The sequence below is a fragment of the Erpetoichthys calabaricus genome, chromosome 3 (assembly GCF_900747795.2).
Source record: "Erpetoichthys calabaricus chromosome 3, fErpCal1.3, whole genome shotgun sequence".
NCBI lineage: Eukaryota > Metazoa > Chordata > Cladistia > Polypteriformes > Polypteridae > Erpetoichthys > Erpetoichthys calabaricus.
The window spans coordinates 86410960-86431142 of NC_041396.2; the positions used below are offsets into that span (position 1 = coordinate 86410960).

General features: G+C 40.0%; 1 protein-coding gene across 1 annotated transcript in view; it reads right to left on the reverse strand.

Annotated features, from left to right (window-relative positions):
• LOC114648165 (differentially expressed in FDCP 6 homolog) overlaps positions 1-20183 on the reverse strand; it is a 133574-nt gene that overhangs the window by 30847 nt on the left and 82544 nt on the right. The window contains exons 4-6 of the mRNA XM_028797037.2: positions 18516-18743; positions 17717-17863; positions 14126-14234 (exon numbers count right to left, since the gene is read on the reverse strand). Coding sequence (XP_028652870.1) covers positions 14126-14234; positions 17717-17863; positions 18516-18743 — 484 coding nt within the window. The remainder of the gene's footprint in view (positions 1-14125; positions 14235-17716; positions 17864-18515; positions 18744-20183) is intronic.

The window sequence follows — 20183 nt, forward strand, 5'->3', positions numbered from 1 at the left end:
ACAATACCAGTGATGTATTTGAATGCCATTGGATAATCTGGTGTTCCAGGATGTTACCCTTGAAACCTGTTTATTTTAAACACAGGCCTATGTATTGTGTTCTCCTCACACAAGATGTGCATTCATATGATTATCGCTGGTGTTTTTGGGAGACTTTTCATCCATAAATGGTTTAACCATCATATCCACAGGACTGCTATCAGGCAAACAATGTATATAGGAGCACCATTGTTCTTTTCTGTTTATGTCACAATTCCTACTTCAAGCTCTGCCTTCATGAAGTGTTGGATTAGTTTAGAAATGTGACACTCAGTGAACCTTCTACAGCAATTGTTCTACCCACATTTAAGCCAAATTCATTAACAGACATCTAATATATACATCTGCCTTTGCAAGATTAAAATAAGGCAAGTACAAAACCATCAATGATGTAGTGAACACACATCCTTGGGAATGGCATCATTGCTTTGCAACAACAAGGTCGTGACCAAGCTGTGAAAATGTCAGGAATTAAATAACAAAATATAATCATAATGAACGATATGAATCAAAGTAAATGAAAATTATACAAAAAAGGAACTGGGGCTGAAAAATGTCAGTTTATAATACCTAGCCCTAAACGCACCTAGTGATCACGTCTTAACCTTAAAGTATAAGTTTGGTATTTTTCAAGCTGAAGTTATTTCTACACAGTTATGGTATACAGTACATTAGTTTCATTTTAGAATGTAATGTAGCAAAAATATTTTACAAATTTTTAAAAATAAGTAGCCCGCTCTTGCATTTTACATTGAAGTTTATGGGTACCACAGAATCATTATAAAGAAAAGTCTTAAAGCTTACCAAATATGTTCATTTCGCAAGCCAAAAATATTACTGAATATTGATCTACATCTTGAGTTTACGCACTGTCACACGTGCGCATGGGAGGCAGCTACAGGGGCTAAATGAAAATAATTCCACGCCAGACCAAGGTGGTGGCAGAGTGCACTGACCTTTTTTCTCACTTTCCTGCAGACCGTTCACAGGAAATTCTGCCTGGCCCTAGTGACGTCACTTCCGGTGAAGAACCCATGACCGAAGAGACATCCTGTTTTGGTCCTTTTGATGACGTCATGTCCAGGTCTGAACCTATGGAAGAGGACCCTTCCGCTTCCACCCTCGATAACTTCACTTTTTTCTGGCCTTTAAAGCTGCCATATTTGACTAACCTAGTCAGTTCTGTTTTGGACCCTGTTATGAGCACATCAGTGCTTGCAATTTAACCATTTGCAGCCAGAGAGTATTATATGGGTGGCTGCCCCACTCTTATGACTCTTGTGTCTGCTTTTTGTGACAATACATATTTCAAAACATGGTATCCATGTTGTTTTAAGACGGTAAAAAAGCAAAAAGCAAACTATTGTTGTGAGGTTCAGCCATTTTAGCAGGTTGTGCACTTCATTTCACCAACTACACCATTAGTCTTCCACGGCAGCACTGCTGCAGTCCATGGGAGACCATCCTCGCTGCACCTCACAGTATGGAGAGGACGTACTTAGCCTAGGGGTGTAGAATCATCTTGGAAAGACATTACTAAATGCTGTTATTGGCATTATTGACATTGAATGGGGATGCCGACGTATGAATTTCTGTCTCAGTTCTGTAGACAACTAGACAATACAATTGCTTATATTCTTTCACTATATAGAAGCTTATTTCTTAAAATCGCAAAGATCATTGCCGGTAAACTGACAAAGCACACATGTGCTTTAGTGAGAGAAAATATTAAGGAAGCGCGTAGCATGCAATCAAGTGACAAGAACTGAACAGTTGTTACAGGCACAATGTACATTCACCCTTTCATCTGTTTTTCTAATCTGATTATCCAGGGTGGGGTTTGGGAGCAGTTGGAGCCTATCCCAGCAAACATCAGACACAAGACAGGAACAATCCCTGGTCAAGGCACCAGTATACTTCAGGGCAAATACACACACACACACACACACACACACACACACACACATACATAGAAGAGACATTTTAGCAACGCCAATCCACCTAACCTGTATGTGTTTGGACGGTGGGAGGAAACTGGAGCACCTGGTTAGAACATGCAAACTCCATGCAGACGTGAATCCCAGTCTCCTTTACTGCCACCACTTCACCACCTTGCTACCCAATAATATTATTAATTGCTGTCCATAACATCTTCCATCCATTAAACTATTCATACATTTTCTCCACTGTAGACTCAATAATAATAATTCATCCATCTTCCTAATCCACTCTTCCAGAGCAGGGTTGTGGAGCAGATGGAACCTATCCCAGCAAGCACAGGGCACAAGGCAGAAGCAACACCTGGGGCCTCATGTATAAACGGTGCGTATGCACAGAAATGTTGCGTACGAACGTTTCCATGCTCAAATCGCGATGTATAAAACCTAAACTTGGCGTAAAGCCACGCCCATTTTCCACGGTAACTCATACCTTGGCGTACGCAATTTCTCCGCTCGATTTTGCAGACTGGCGGCACCCAGCGTCAAAGCAGTGCTACTATTCCTGTGTGGTCACCCTTTCTTTCTTAACTCCACATTCCTGACGCGGCTTTATAAATACACTGAAACTAACTGCATATTGTTTATTAGTGTAATGCATCTGATTGTAATTAACCTGCAGCAATATAATGGTCCAGGGAATAGCCATAGTATTCCAAATACCATAACTGCTTTAGCGTTGTAACTCTCACTGCATCTTCTTCTTCTTTCAGCAGCTCCCGTTAAGGGTTGCCATAGCACATCATCTTTTTCTATATTACTCTCACTGCACCACTCTGAGTATTTATGTCACTGTATCTGAGTGGGGAATCACAGCAGCAGCTGATCGGAAAGAGAATTATCGGTACACAGCATGAAGCAGACGCTGCCTGAGCCATGGCAAAACGCTTCAGAGACTTCCCTGTACGGACTTCGCGGTTTAGAAAAAGTTTCATCCCAAGAACTATAAACGCACTCAATCAGTCCATCAAGTGCTCCTTGTAGAACTGTTTGTACTTATAAGTACAATCCACCTCACTGTAAACTTGCACTACAGTTATAATATTGCACAACCTGCGCCACTTTATGAAGTGCGTATTTACATATGATGACGATATCATTTTTAAGATGAAATGCAGCAAAATATGTTGATTATATTATACAGATAAAACTTTAACTTCATTTAAATAATCTTTATTATTAATAATTAAACATGTGAGGACACGGTGCCGCAGCACTAGCTAGTTCAGGGATTGTTCCTGCATTGCATTGTATTCTTGCTCATGCTGATGCGACACTGGAAGGATAGACGGATATAATAATTAAACATGTACTACGAAGATATTTCAATGTTCCTTAAAAGTTTTGAAGAATCGGCGTGTTAAGCTTACAGATGCCTTCACGTCTATATAGCTGATTGTGTGGTGATTGGGTTTTTGGAGAAAGAAAAGTAAGGACAGGAATTGGAGGTTAGTACGTTTGAAAGAGACAGTACTTCTGTAATAAATTATTTCATCGAAGTTCGCGCATGGCGCTGCAAGCCTCTTGCGTGAGACATGAACAAGCACTGCACCACCGTGTTCCCATGTTTAATAACATGCTTTCATTCCTATCATCATGAAAAAGATATCACGTATACATCTCAGTATTTTAATTATTCAGAGAGCTGTAATATCACGAATGTAATGGATTATGTGTCCTGTCGGAGAAAGAGAAAGCCCGTTTAAGAAGCAGGTAGTGATTCACACACAGAGCACATAGAAGATCAAATACAGAACAAAGCATTTAATGTGCCACTTTAGTTACAATGGGATTTGAGAAACTAGTAAATTAAACAATTTTAAGATGAAGTTTATGATGTTCTACTTTTAATGGCAAAATAAACTACGTGATTAAAGTGGAAATTTCAAGATTAAAGTTGACATTTCGTGCTTTTTTCCCCCACTGTGTGCCTATTTTTTTTTGTCTGTACCCTAATAAGCTTTCATATGACACTCAGACGTGGGCTACGACTCGCCTTTTCACAGTGACTTTGATATGTGATTTTTATTTTATTTCGGGCACTGTGTGACTTTGTGAACTTGAGCCTTCGAGTTTCTCTGACACTCTGTCACTCGATCAACTTCCTTTTGTTGATTATACCACTGTTTAAACCAACAAATAGTATGTTTTTCCTTTGCCTCCACTTGGTATTCGCTGAAATTCTTATATTTCCCCCCGTGCTTTTCCCATTGTCTTTTCACAGAAGGCTATTTATATTGATTTGCATATTTAAAGAGGCGTAATTCTGGGAGGAGTTGGGGTGGGACAGAAGGCGCGTGCACATACGTTACTTTTCACGCTGATCGGGATTTATGTAGTGGAAGAACGTGAAAGTTTGCGTACGTACAGATTCCTGCGTCTGGATTTTTCTGTGCGTACGCACATTCCCGCTTTTGTGCTTACGCCATGTTATAGTGTGAGTTCTACACACGGCGTTATACATGAGGCCCCTGGAAAGGGCGACATTCCATCAAAAACTGAACACACACACACACACACACATGGACCACTTTTGCAATGCCAATTCATCTACGTTTAGCAAGGCTGAAATTTAGAAAGTTCAGCACAGATGTTTTAGCATAGATATAGTGGTACTGCAGAGCTGTCACTCCTGCCTCATGGTACCAGGTTTGACAAGGAGTTTGTATGTTCTGCTCATGTATTTACTGACTGATTGGCATCAGTATCACTGAATTTACTCATTCAAAAACACTTTGCTCCATTTTTAATTATCATATCCTCAGAAAGAGTGACTTATCATGCATTAAAAAAAATTGACAATTGGCTTTGGTCACATCAATCAGCTCTGTCACACACTCTTACTTTTTTTTTTATTGTGCACATGCAAGACACACTATGGAAAATGTGGCTTAGTTCTTTCAAAAATCTAAGGCTTTCATTAAAAATCTATGTGATGTAATCAGTTCAGATCAGATTTTCTATTAAGTGTACAAAGTACAATAAAACTTATATGTGCTCTTTTCACTGCGCTGCAATTCAGCGTGCATCTCACTCCATAGGCCATGTAAAATTACAGCAAAGACTATAAAAGGAGGGTTTTAGTATTGTGTTGTCATAACTCCACCGATGACAGTTGTGCTAAGCAGACACATGAGCAAGATACATATACAGTGGAACCTCGGGTCACAACCGTAATCCGTTCCAAAGCTCTGGTCGCAACCCGATTTGGTCGTGACCCGAACTAATTTCCCCCATAGGATTGTATGTAAATACAATTAATCCGTTCCAGACCGTACGAACTGTATGTAAATATATTTTTTAAGCACAAAAATAGTTAATTATTCCATAGAATGCACAGTGTAATAGTAAACTAAATGTAAAAACATTGAATAACACTGAGATAACCTTGAAAAGAGAAAACTAACATTGCAAGTTCATGCTACAGCCTTACGAACCGCTCGCTGTAAACATTTTTTTTTTTTTTTTTTTTTTTTTAAGTTTTAAGCACAGGGAAAAAAATGAAAATTTGAAAAATCCTGAATTTATACAAAAACTAACCATAAACAACCAAGAAAACTAACCTTGCATGAGTCGAGTTCTGGCATGAAGGAAGTGAGGAGGAAGAACTAGCCACTCGTAGAAGGATAGTTTTGCAGCAAATCGCCATGAATCTTCCTAGCTTTCTCGCATAGCATCGCCTCACTATCCCCTGCAAGTTGCTTCTCGTTCAACCACACTAGCAACTGCTTTTCCACCTCTTCCAGCACTTGAGGCCTCTGCTTGGTTAACACTGTAGCTCCTTTTGCAACATCAGCTTCTTTAATGGCCTCTTTCTGCTTTAGAATAGTCGAAATCATAGATTTGGACTTCTTGTACTTGGCGGCAAGATCAGTAACACAAACGCCACGCTCATACTTTTCAATAATTTCTTTCTTTAATTCGATTGCAATTTTCTTCGAACCTTTCTTCTCACCAACACTACCACTCTTCACTTGCTTAGAGGCCATGGTTAATTGCAAAATTAATGCAAAAGCACACGAAATAGAGCACAAAGAGTTCACAGCGAATGCAAGCATGTCTGACAGATAACAATGTACTGTACAGGGAGAGACTGAACACGTGCAGAAATCACCGGCGCATACGAACCAGAAGGGAAACTGGCTTGTTCGTCACCTGAGTGTGTGGTCATGAACAGATGCAAAAGTTTGGCAAACGTTTTGGTCATAACCCAATTTGTACGTGTTCCGAGACGTTCGTGACCCAAGGTTCCACTGTATATAGATGAGTTAAGATACATAACCTTAACTCAAGAAAAGAGGGCCAAAAATCTCTGATAAAATGTATTATTTTCAGTTTACTTTTGTTGTCAAAAGGATGACTCAGAAAAAATGAAGGCATGTTTTCTTAAATCAAATCCTTTAAGTGGAAATATTTGGTAAGTTTAAGGGTTTTCTTTATAATAGGACTCTTAACCTGTATTATAAAACACAAGAGCGGGCAAGTTATTATTTTTTTTAATGTATAAAATATGCTACATTTTATAACGTAGTTTCATGAGGCAAACTAATACATACCATTATTGTAAAGAGTAACTTGTTTTGAAAAATACTGAACCTATCCTTTAACTCGCTTCAGTACAGTGACTTCCAGTGAAGTAATGACTGGTCTATAAAACTTTGTTATCAGCTTATAAAGCTGACAACACCAGAAAACCTGCCTGCATTGCTTCCTTTTGTTAACTGGAGACACAACTAAAGTCATCTATCTCTAATCTTACTGACATCCTAAAATCTTATAATAAAATTCTTTGTGAGCTGACCTTTAGTTTTGTGACTGCTACTTTTCACTAAGGCAAGCAATAGTGTCACATATACATGTATATGTATATGTATATGTATACACATATACTATGTCACTGTCCTGCTCCACTGACAGACTGAGGAGATCGTTCCTCCCCCACACTATGCGACTCTTCAATTCCACCCGGGGGGGTAAACGTTAACATTATACAAAGTTATTGTCTGTTTTACCTGCATTTTTTATCACTCTTTAATTTAATATTGTTTCCTTATCAGTATGCTGCTGCTGGAATATGTGAATTTCCCCTTGGGATTAATAAAGTACCTATCTATCTATCTATCTATCGTGTGAATACAAGGGAGCTGTATGGACCAAGTGAGGGTAATTCTACGCCAGGCCAGAGGGTGGCAGGTTGTGCTAAACTTTCTTCTGTTGTCTCTGCACACAAAAAATGGGAAAACCAGTCTGATCCAACTCTGAAGACACCACTTTCCGGTTCCGGTACTTAGAAAACAGGTCACTTCTGGTTCTGGCACCCAAAACCATGTCACGTCTGGTTCTGGTGCCCAGAGGTATGTCACTTCCGGTTCTGGTGCCCAGAGGCATGTCATTTCTGGTACGGCGCCCAGAGGCATGTCACTTCTGGTTACAGCGCCCAGAGGCACGTCACTTCTGGTTAAGGTGCCCGGAAACTTATGCTTCTGGGGTCACCACCAGAAGTGACGTCACTTCTGGGTTCACTATGCCACTTCCTGTCTGGACATTTAAAATAGCCATCTTTTCCAACCATACTCAGTTCAGTTACTGATTTCAATCCATGCACATCAGTGCTATTTTCAAACGCTTTTTGCAGCCAGGGAAATTATACGGGTGGCTGCCCCAAACCTTTTTGAGTGTGTCGAGTCTAATCATTTCACAGTGGTGTAGTCGGCAGGATGATGACCTCCTTATTAGGCTGGAAGTCAAACCTCATCAAAGCCTCGAGACACTATCCAAACCTGCAAACAAAGAAAAGTCAGATGGGTAAGTACCCTTCCCGAGTTGTCAAGCTGGGGTCAGTCGGTGTGTATCGGGGAAAACTGGAGTGTGCTTCGACCCACCAATCTTTCAAAGGCACCTGGGGGTATAGAAAGGGGACCTACAGGATACAGCCCGGTTCAGATGGGAGCACATTGGGAACTTATTATGGACTCTTGAGGAAGGGGACTGTTCCCAAATACCCCACAAAAGAGTAATCTTTTGATAAAGGTGGGGGTGCCTTTTTGAATGTGCCGAGTCTAACCATTTCAAAATAGTCTTGATAACAGGTCTTTTCTAATCAAGGTCTTTTTTTTTCTGTCCTCCCTGGCCATTGGACCTTACTTTTATTCTACGTTAATCAGTATTGCTTAATTTGTATATTTTTTCTTTTTTTTCTTTCTTCATCCTGTAAAACACTTTGAGCTACATCATTGTATAAAAATGTACTATATCATATGATAGTTATAATTTGTTACTAACCCTTACCTATTCTGTTTCTCTTCTTGGTACTCAAATGTGGCACTTGTTTGCCACTGCTCACCTGCCAAGTTGTTTTGCCTGCCTAAGGCAAAGTCATCTCTGATGGAGGATCGCAGGAATCATCGGGTAGAGGGGTTCTTTCATCGGATTGGCTGGCCCAGCACTGAGTCAGCTGTGGAATAGCCAATAGGAGGAGGCAGCTTGATGGCCAAGGTCTCTCAAGGGTGCTTTACATGGCATACAATATATGCATGCAAGATAGCACTAAAACCACACCAAGCTTTGATTATTTACTGGTAGTCCAGTTTCTTCCTACATGTGCATGAATGAGAGGGAAGGTGGTAGAAGGGGGCAACTGCAAGGAAAATACATGGTAAAGGTAAAGCGAGGTTTGGAACATGCACTGATAGAGCATTGCCGCACCTACCACACAACGAACCTCCTGGATTAGGACTCGAGTGCAGAAGGTGATACCTCAGCACCACACTGGAACAGTGTGAGGTTTTTTTTTTTTACAGTGGCCAGAGTGCCAATCGTGCCACCAACCCCCAAGTTTTCCCTGTAAGCGCTGGATGCAGATTAAAGTTATACCCAGGACAAAGCAATTGCAGGCTAAGGGCCTTGCTCAAGGGCCCAACAAAGTAGAGTCACTTCTGATGTTTACGAGATTTGAACTGGCAACCTTCTGATTGCCGGCACTGATTCCTAGCCTCAGAGCAACCACTCCAGTAGTGGTTGACAAATTTAAATACTTGTGTTCAACAGTTCAAAGCAACAGAGAGTGTGGCAGAGAGGTGAAGAAGAGAGTGAAGGCTGGGTGGACTGGGTGGAGAACAGTGGCAGGAGTGATCTGTGATAGAAGAGTATCTGTAAAACGATAGTGAGACCAGCTATGTTGTATGGTTTAGAAACTGTGGCACTGATGAAAAAACATGAGGTAGAGCTGGAATTGGTGGAGTAAAAGATGCTACAATTTTCACTCTGAGTAAGGAAGGTAGACAGGATTAGGAATGAGTATATTAGAAGCTCAACACAGGTACCACAGTTTGTGACAAAGATTGATTATTTGGACATGTGCAGAGGAGAAATGAAGGGTACATCAGGAAAAGAAGAGGTCAAACAGGAGGAATATGGATGTGGTGAGGGACAACATGAAGGCAGTTGGTGTGGCAGAAAATGATGTAAAAGACAGGAAGTGATGGAGATGGATGATCCACTGTGGTTAAACCTAAACTGGAGCAGCCAAAAGAAGAAGTCATCCATTTTTTTTCCTACAGTCTCAAGTTGTACTGTCCTTATGAGTGGTGACTCTAAATTGGACTAGTGAGAGGGCGGGTGTGTGTGAGTGTATTGTCACAGCAATCTTGCGTTGGAAAATTTAGTATACAAAGCAGAAGGATTGAAATCCATACATTTGTTTAACTTTCCATTATCTGCAATTACAAGCATTATTTGGAGATTTCCAAATTTCATCAGTCCAACATTTTACAATTTGGCACATCTTTGAGGGTAAGATCTATTCATTTCTTGTTATTTACTACTGCATAAACTGCAGACTCTGATCTACTTCAGACTACATCCTTTCCACTTTCAACCTTACACTTATAGTAAACTCTTCTTAATTTGTCAACCTTCATCTCCTCTTTTCCATGTCAGCATAATAGAACTCAGCATAACTCTGTTGCCATATCATTTCATTTTTTTCTAGCTCAGCTCTCCTCTCTTTTAAGAACATGTAACTCCATATCTCACATTGTCATCCTCATTTTCTTTCTTTCTAACTGATGTGCCCACAGGGTGCCTCAAAACTGTGGGGAACTGTATGGAATTGATACAGAGACATTTGCTCTCCAACACCTGTGAGTGTTTGGCAAATGACATCCTCTCAAAAAGTCATCCTCTCACTCCCTCACTCAATACCAGCCTGCCATCTTTAATTTCTACCTATACACTATATTTCCCATGTTCTAAATAGCACATTAGGTCTACAATATGCTAAACAAGTAAGCCCGCGATTCGCTAGCGAATCGGAAATCCAAGAATGGCAATCAGTTTCTGTTCCGTCCGATATTTGGATGGATGACATATCATGGAGGGTGGGTGCGTCTGGGGAAATGTCATTTAATTAAATAAGCATATCTGTACTAAGGCGGTTTCGTTTTGTGGAGACGTGATTCCGTTGCCTTTGCTGACACCGACTGCTGGCAGAGTGGAGCACAGCAGGTTTAGTTTACAGGTTGTGGTGTTTGTGTGCCAGCCACTGAGTCTGGGAAGCCGCTGGGTTAGAGTCTGTGACCGTTATGTGATGTATATTACTGGCACAGTGGATTAGAGCAAGTGTAGTGCGCTACGTTTGACTCTGGACTCTGGGGTGGGGGCACTCACAGGTTGTGTTGTTTGGTCGCCACCTACTGACTCTGGGAAGCCACCGCGTTTTGGGAAGCCACTGTGTTTGACTCTGGGGCGGGCGTCACGGCGCAGAACGTTGTGTTATTTGTGCGCCACCTACTGACTCTGGGAAGCCACTGCGTTTTGGGAAGCCGCTGCGTTTGACTCTGGGGTGGGCGCTGCCCCGTTTTGGGAAGCCGTTGCGTTTGACTCTGGACTCTGGGGTGGGCGCAAAGGCCACAGTGCGCATGCGCCTCGGTGTGTCTGCCGTGCGTCCGCCATGGATAAATTAACTGTGGTTTAGTAAGATAGATTGCTAAAATAGATCCAATCCCATTACAGTTTTATTTGCATACAGTAAAATATTCATACATTAAAACATCATGCCATGAACAGTTTTGTAGTTCCATATAGGCAAACAAAAAATAAGTAAAACCACTACTATTGATTGATATTGTTCATTTAAATTAATGAGGCTAGGTTTACACTGAGAGTCCCTTCTGTGCATTGCGGAACTGTAACTTCTGCTTAGCATACATTCAACAGTCAGCTCAGGTATGACAAAAGTTAGAGGGAACACTTTTTATGCCTGTTACAGATTAACAGCTGAATGACTTCCTGCAATCAGTCCAGAAAATTCCATTTGTCACACTCTACTAATGTTTTGGATATTTAAGAAAGACAGCCATGTATGAAGAGATGGAGAAAAGGTGTTTGATATTTAGATTTTCCCACTTAAAGTTATATAAGTATTGTGGCCAAGCAGGACAAATGGTTTCTAATAAAAGTGAGAAGTCTTTTGGATGCAAGCATTTGTATCCAGCACAGATACACTATGGATGCATTAACTAGTGGTGCAGGTTGCTGTTCAATGATTAAACTTTGATTTTAACCCTAGAATTACCAGATCCTACGAGAAAACTCGTAAATCTGGCCCACCTTATATCCGTTCGCACCTCTCCATCAGCGTCTTTTGTCCTGTAAATGTGCCGATTAAGACAAGCAGCAAGCAGCCTGCTATTCCATCCCCCCACCATCGCAGAACGTTCACAAAGTTCTCCCAGCTCATGCCTTGATTGATTATCTGGGAGTGAAGTGCTGGAGTTTTAGAGTGGAAATAATAGATAGTTATTTGGAACACATGCATTTCATGTGTGTTCCGTTTCTACAGTAATCTGTATAAACACATTGTTAAAACAGAAACTTTTTCATATTTTAGTAATAAATGTTACAAAATGTTGGCATAAACTATAGAATGTGTGAAGGCTGAAGTCCAAAGATCAAATAAACACTTTCACAAAAGGTTCAAGGACGATACAGCAGCTTCCGTGGCGTAGCGGTAAGATTTGCTGACTTGTGACCAAGAGTCCTTGGTTCGATTGCGACTGCCTCCTATATTTGTCGTTTTCAGTAGTGAGCTGCTCTTATTGTTAATATTATACAGTACACACATGCATTTGGTTTGTGTCTGTAACAGCCGCTGTACATTTATAGGACTTGTAAAAGTTAGTTTTTTTTTCACTTTTATTCTCTCAGTCACGATCATGCTGTACACCCCCTCCTGATCTGACTCCAAGTAACAGTGCCAGCATAAATTCACACCCGATCTGACGCTGTTCGTTTTCAAATAATATTGCATTAGTGCGATGATGTTTTCTGATTGGTACTAGTCACATATATTGTCTTTTTCTTTCAGGTGTGTAATAGAAACCACAGTATAGAGAGAAGTGTGCAACTTACAACAGGTACACATGTCGTAATTGTAGGAAGGACGGTTCTTGCGTGTGTGTGAACTGTTAACATTGAAGCTGATGAATGCATATAGCGCTGAACTGACCTCTCTGTACTATTCTTTATTCTGCATGTCCTGGAGTACAAAAGAAACATCACCATACAGCAACATGTGGAGACTGGCAAGATCGGGAAAAAAAAAAAAAACGCGGTCAGTGATTACTACCGCAAGATGCTATGCGAATGAATATGAATAATATGAATAATGTTGCCTCCGTGCCACGATGTTTTCCGAAATGTACTATACAGGTCATAAAATGAGTTATTCCAAATATCATATATACCTATGTCTTTTATCCATCCAGATCAGAGAATGTCCAAGTCCATTGCCTCAAAGCACCACTCAGATCTACAGTTATTCTCAGTTTCAGATAAAAAGTAACAGCGTCAGGTACCTGGGTGCAGGGGGCGGTAGTATGCATCGTGGTTGTGACTGAGAGAATAAAAGTGGAAAAAAAAACGGTAACTTTTACAAGTCCTATAAATGTACAGCAGCTGTTACAGACAAAAAACCAAATGTATGTGTGTATTGTATAATATTAACAATAAGAGCGGCTCACTACTGAAAACGGTAAATACAGGAGGCAGACAGGATCGAACCAGGGACTCTTGCTCACAAGTCAGCAAATCTTACCTCTACACCACGGAAGCTATTGTATCGTCCTTGAACCTTTTGTGAAAGTGTTTATTTGATCTTTGGATTTCAGGCTTCACACATTCTATAGTTTATGCCTACATTTTGTAACATTTATTACTAAAATATGAAAAAGTTTCTGTTTTAACAATGTGTTTATACAGATTACCGTAGAAACGGAACACACATGAAATGCATGTGTTCCAAATAACGATCTATTATTTCTACTCTAAAACTCTAGCACTTCACTCCCAGATAAACAATCAAGGCATGAGCTAGGAGAACTTTGTGAACGTTCTGCGATGGTGGGGGGATGGAATAGCAGGCTGCTTGCTGCTTGTGTTAATCGGTTATTTTACAGGACAAAAGACGCTGACGGAGAGGTGCAAACGGATTTAAGGTGGGCCGGATTTACAAGTTTTCTCGTAGGCACTGGTAATTCTAGTGTTAAAGAGTACAAATAAACATGGCTGAAATGAGGATCTTGGGCTGGGTTGCTGGGCTCACTTCAGAAACATGAGAGGACCACGGAATAGTAACCACTGATTCTTTTGATCACTAGGAGCCAGTTGTGCATGTTCTTAGTATGTTCCCCATAGCGGGTGAATCAGGCGTGTCTCTCTCTGGGAGAAGACAGTGGTAGTCTCAGCATGTGGGATGATATCTCTCGGGTGTTTTGGAAATAAATTCTCAGGAGGATTTGCAGATTATTGCTGGGGATATGGTGACCTCCTCTGTTTAGCACATCGTGAAGCCAATCCCATCCAGAAAAGCAAATGGAAAATGAGTGAGTGAGTTAGTCAGTGGATTTTCATCTTGTTGTAAGAGAAAGATACTCACAAAACTGAGTCTGACTTGTCTGATGCCACTAACACACACCAAGTATCGAAAAACAATGAAATATGTGATGGCTTGTTATACACAGAACTACAGGCCACAAAAACTAGACACTAATGTCAAACAGTGAGAAACAAAACCTTTTGTCTCCACTAACCTGAGGTCCACTCTTGTCTCTGCTTAGTATCAGAAGCACTCATTTCATACGTCTTGTTTGGCGTCTTCACACAAAACATGCACCTCTTCCCATCTTTATCTGGAAGCACCTGTGCAAAAGAAAGTTACCCTTTAAAACTCCCATCTTTTTCTAGTAGAAAACATGATTCATATCTGGTCTATTGAGGGAAGAACAACTTTTACTAAGAGATTTTATTTAACAAATGTGCTGTTAGCTGTTCTTAGCTTGCTCAGAAAATTTGTATCTTTACTGGTGGAGTTAGGAAGCTTAGCATTTGTGCAGAACAACTGTAGGACTCTCCAATTCTCTTACCCACACAACTTGTTTTTATCCTACACACCACAATTGTCTAATATGTTTGGATGCATTTCTTTGCAGGCTACAAAATTGGCTTCTATATCTGTTACGATGAACCTGTGTCAATGGAGGTACAGATGGGTGTCTTAGGTGCTTCTCAATGGCAGGAATGCAGAAACATGCAATCAATTTATGACGCAGGAAGTGCATGTGGCTATCAAGTGTACACGTTTGGCAGGATGGCTCAGACAGAGCAACAAGTGATTCAGAAGACCAATTGTACAGTGGAGCTGAAGTAACGAGAGAAGAAACCTTGCCCTTTTGCTCCAGGATGCAGCAGTAAAGAATCAGTTGTGCAAGGACAGATAGATGAATACAGCAGTAGTGGCTTGATGATGAATGTTTGAGAAGGGACACCTGGTCAAAGTAATTATACCTTGGTAGTTTGTCCATACTGTGACTAGAGATGACCATTTATGATACATTATATTTCCTCCATTTCATCTTTTGGGGTTATGTTTACACATAGAACTTTTTCTCATTGAGGAACAGTTGGCTTGCATTTCTTTGGCTGCCATTCTAATTTTAATTTAGTCCACTCTATCTTTGTGTTACAATTTGGAGATCACATTGTTACTTGCTTTTCAGTTAGTGTTTCATCACCATACATCTATCTTTGAAAAAAATAACACTACAAAAGAGATGCCCTGGTGAGCTAATGAGAAATGTAAGCATTATGTGGCTCCAATATGACCATCTGTGCCACTGTGACACTCCAATCTTGGTAGAATTAGGCATAAAGCAGAAATCAACTCCAGACAGACCATCAGTCCATACATTCCAAAGACATGTTGTTGGGTTAAATGGCATTGTAAGTTAATCTGCTATGTCTGAATTGGACAGCGAGGTTAGTTTAAGTGTTCCTTAAGATGGATTAGTACCCAGCACAGTGTTTCTTTATGGCCCACATCCACTGCTGTTGGCTTAGACTCTTGCTTTCCCCAACCCTGTCTTGCACTAGAGTACTCAGAGAATGGATAGATGAATGGGTAGGCAAATGGACCACCATCTGGCTAGTATTTCTGTGCGTGTTCTTTTTAAGACCATTTAATTTACTGTTAAATTCACCCTTGACTGTAAAGTCTATCAGTGAGATTTGGCAATCCAATATCCTGAGAATACTCTTCACTGACTCTTCACTGGCTGACAAGTAGTGAATTGTTCAGGCAAATAAATCCACAAGTAGGGTAATTGATTTTCTACTTTTAGTAACAAGTAAGTTTTATCTTTACCAGCAGCAGAGTCTCAGAGAACTGACCTAGAACCACATAGCAGGCAAGTGAGGAAAAGGGAAAATGTGGCCAGTTGAATCTTGATTCAGCTAGAAGGAAATAATATGGCAGATATTGTTGCTGATAACAATGTTTAGTTTAGGCCTTACTACATGTTCATGGTAGTCATACAGAACAGCTATTTATTTGTCCTTGAATTTCAAAGTCTTAACATTTGAAAAGTGTAAGCGACATTAAAAGCTAAGTGCAGGGACCACCAAAGGGTGCACAGTATTACCATTCTAATGCTGCCACCTCCAGGCTTTACTCCACAATTTCCCAAAGGCATGAAATACAGTATTAGCTTGATTGGCACGTAAACTGGCCCAGTATAGTTTAGTGTGAATGTGTGGGAGATTGTGCCTTGTGAGAGGCTGATGTCCTGTCTATACTTGGTTCCTACTTTGAGCCCACTGCAACTGAAATAGTCACTGGCTCTTCACTATGCAAGACATAAGTGGGCTGGAAAACAGAAGGCTGGGTAGAAGAGTACTAAAACATTTCACAACCTGAGGTGGTAAACGTAGGGGTATAAGTCTCAGATAAAGCATGTATTAAAGCAAGAAAGCATGTGATAATATTAATACATTGCCAAACATCATCATTAATAATGAAGACTATTTTTTAAAACCTCACTCTTACCCAACGCCTGTTATTATATTCAGATTTGTTGCTATACTAAGTGTATGTGACAAATTCAGCTGAATATACAACTAATAATTAACACATTTTCAGTATACCTTTTTTTGCTCAAACTCAAAACAAATTTGATAAAGATAAAGAAAGGACAATACTCATGGCCCAACAAACTGAATGCTCTTGTCATTTTCTATAAAGGTGATTGATCTGGGATTGCCCTGAATGAACTGTTTGTTTGCTTATTGATTCTCTTATAATCACAACAGATGAGCTTTTTTTCAGCTCTTGCATAGACAGCCCAAAGTGATGAATCCAAGAGTTTTTATTTTAAAATAGTGTACGTAGTGATGTCAGGTTTGCCAAGTCAAGTTCTTCACTTCATGATATCCAGACTGAGTGGGCTGCCTTAAAACAGGGGACAAGCTGGTCTTTAAGCACATGCCCGAGCTCTAATAGGGTTTAAAAAGAGTCGAGAGGTGAGGTAAAAGATGTTAGTAATCCTTTGCTGAAAAGGAAATTTGAAAGAAGTACAAGCTCTGCACAGCAATCAGAGATGTGGGCACGTAAGTGGCTGCCTTTTTAGATTTTGCATTATGTAAGCAAAACATTAACAGCCAAACGTACTACAAAAAATAAATCACAACCTCATAAACTCTGTTCATATTTGTAACCAAGGTTAACCATCCTACGAATTTGTTGTGATTCATTCATTTGCACATATCAGAACAACCCAGCAATTTCATAGGATGACAGCATCCACACATTAACCTCATATCCCAGCTAAAGCTGTAGGAATCCTAAAAAGCATACAACAGGTCCACAACCCTCTATTGCATTTTCTGAAAGTAAAACACTCCAGTGAACAACAATGGGCCACTAGTAAATTGAAACTGAAAAAAACAGAATATGCATTAAGGGTATGAAGACATTTTTTAAGAAGTTAATGTACACAGTTCTACAAATGGTCAAGCAAGACTTTCTTACATTATCACCTGCGTCTCCTTTGATTGGTTCAGCATATGTACATGAGGTCAGTGTGGTGGTCTGCATGCATTAACCAAAACATGTCTGGTTTGTCCATGTACACATCAACCCAGAAAATTATGTGAATTATACTATGTTTTACACTTGGAAAATGTCAGATCAACTTTCCTGAGCGTTTTGATGTTGCTTTGTTCACATCTGCTCGAACCAGCTGGCATAACCTACATGGGATTAAAGCGTTAACATACCTTTGATGATTTTATTGACCTACATCTTGCCAAGTCAGAGCAAATGCTGCACAATCATGACTCTCATTTACCTCTACACAGCAGTTTTTGTCTAGAAGGATGCAGCCCTTCTTCTCTTTGCGATCTTCACTGACGTAATAAGCCAACACGCTTGGTCTTAGAGTGAACCATCGTTCTGTCCAGTTCCTCCTCAGCTGACCTTTTTTCCATAAATATCCCTGTGAAGGAAAATAAGTTTATTGCTCAAAAACCAGAAAACCCATTCCATAGTTGAAGAAGCAAAACATGTAAGGTATTGTTAACATCCTCATCCCATATTCTCCAGTTAGCACAGCTTTCCAGCTGCCCAGCTGGTCTTTGCTTAGGTTATTATACACTACTGTGGGCTACAAGACCTATGATTAAGAAGATATGGGTTAGGAAATGAAAATTATTTAAAATAAGAGCCAAGACTTGGGGACTAATCAATAGTGAGAGATGCATGTTGCATTACTGTGACAACTAGATAGATAGATAGATAGATAGATAGATAGATAGATAGATAGATAGATAGATAGATAGATAGATAGATAGATAGATAGATAGATACATACATACATACATACATACATACATACATACATACATACATACATACATACATAATTAATTAATTAATTAATCAATCAATCAATCAATCAATCAATCAATCCCAAGGGGAAATTCTCATTGAAGGTCAAAGGTAAAATGTGTACATAGATTGGCCATTTTCAGACATTGTGTTATCACAGCAACATGAACAAGAAAAATCAGAAAACTATACGTCAGATTGCCATTATACGCATTCCAAAACTGGGTGAAAAAAAGTTGATATTCATTGTGTGCATTTACCTGCTTAAGCATATCCTCAACCATCTCCTGGTATACTTCTTCAATTGCCATGCTGAGCGTATCTCTGTCAATGCCTCGCGTTAATCTTCCAGAGTTCATAAGCTCCAGAAACTGCCAGACTGTGAGGCCATTCTGCGGGGAGGACTCCTGAGCAAAGTAGTCGTCCAGTTCTCCAATGTTGAGCTCCACACTCATGGATGTGCATATCTTCTTTAGCAAGTACTCCATCTGCCAGCAAATAGAGTAAGTTTGAAAGAAATAGAGATGAAAAAAAAAAATGAGCAAAAAGAACAACTGCTTATTTTCTAAGAGAAAAAGAGCAGGGACCCCAGTCTTGCAGCACTTCTATACCATTCATTACCCAGTTTTCCTGCAAGAAAGAAAAACTGACAAAATCTCTAGGAGTTGCAGAAATTGCAGACTAGGCTTGAATTAAGTGCGCTGGTAATGATATTTTATTTTGAACCATGAGCCTCATACAACTTCCTGAGCTGTGAAACCAGCTACCCGCTCCCAGCAAAGAGTAGTATTTTTGTTTATGTCTATCAGAGTGTCATTCAAGCCACAAAAATGGTTTCACCAAAAATAGAATTTGAATCGTTATGTTAGACTCTAACCACAGATGAAAGATAAAAAGTCTTCAACTTTGGGTTACATGATCCTCATAGCCCTCTGAAAGTCCCTCCCTGTATATCCTCCAGATTCTTTACAAGGGTCACCACTGCATCCTGACTATCTAAAATGATTTTACAGTGGCACTACCTGACCTGCAAAAATGGCTAACAAACAAATAGCATTTCTCAAAATAAAACTGAAAGACTCTTAAGTTTTCTGTAAAAATTGATACAGAAAACCTTAGATAATGGGTAACGGAAATGAAAAAGCACTTAAACTTCGATGGATGTCCACAAGGCCAAAGTGGAATAGCACCAAGCCACATCTCCCCTCACTTCCCACCTTCTTAGTGAATAATGCCTGATGGTCCTTTTTATCTCTGATTATGCTGATCCATTAGAGTAGGCTTTTGGTATGCAGTAAGCACTAATTTATTGCATCACACTTGCTTTTTGTTACTATTCATGTGTTTTGAATCACTTTTGCTTAGCCTCAAGATTACACCTTTTATCTTTTCTTCTTTCTATTGATTTTAACAGTTTTTACCTATTCTTCTGCACCATGCAACATGGTCTCCCGCATATTTTGCTTTTGTTTTCCATTCATCCATCTATCCATTTCAAGTTCTCTGTGGGCTAGTGTGTATACTGGCAGCACTGGATGCACAGTAGGAGCCAGTTATTACAGGAGATATTAGTGCACACACCCACACTCACTCACAGTAGGCCAATATACAAATTACTGCTTGATCTTGTCCCCACACTCTTACATTTTCCTTTAAATAATACTTTGAGCACTTCTCATATGCATACAAGACCACTGTGTTCACTTAAAGTCATAGCAGAGTTCTGTCTGATGTGATCTGACAGGTAACATGACTACTAAGCATTCAAGTGTTGCCAGCTTAGAGTCAGTGAGGCTTCTACAGAGGTGATGACTGAAACTGGCTGAAGAAACTTCATGGAGATGGTGGTTAGGCAATTAGTGGACTGCCATTCTTGAAGTGTTTCTTAATTTTTTAGGGTGTTTCTCAAAGAAGTTGCCATTAACTGT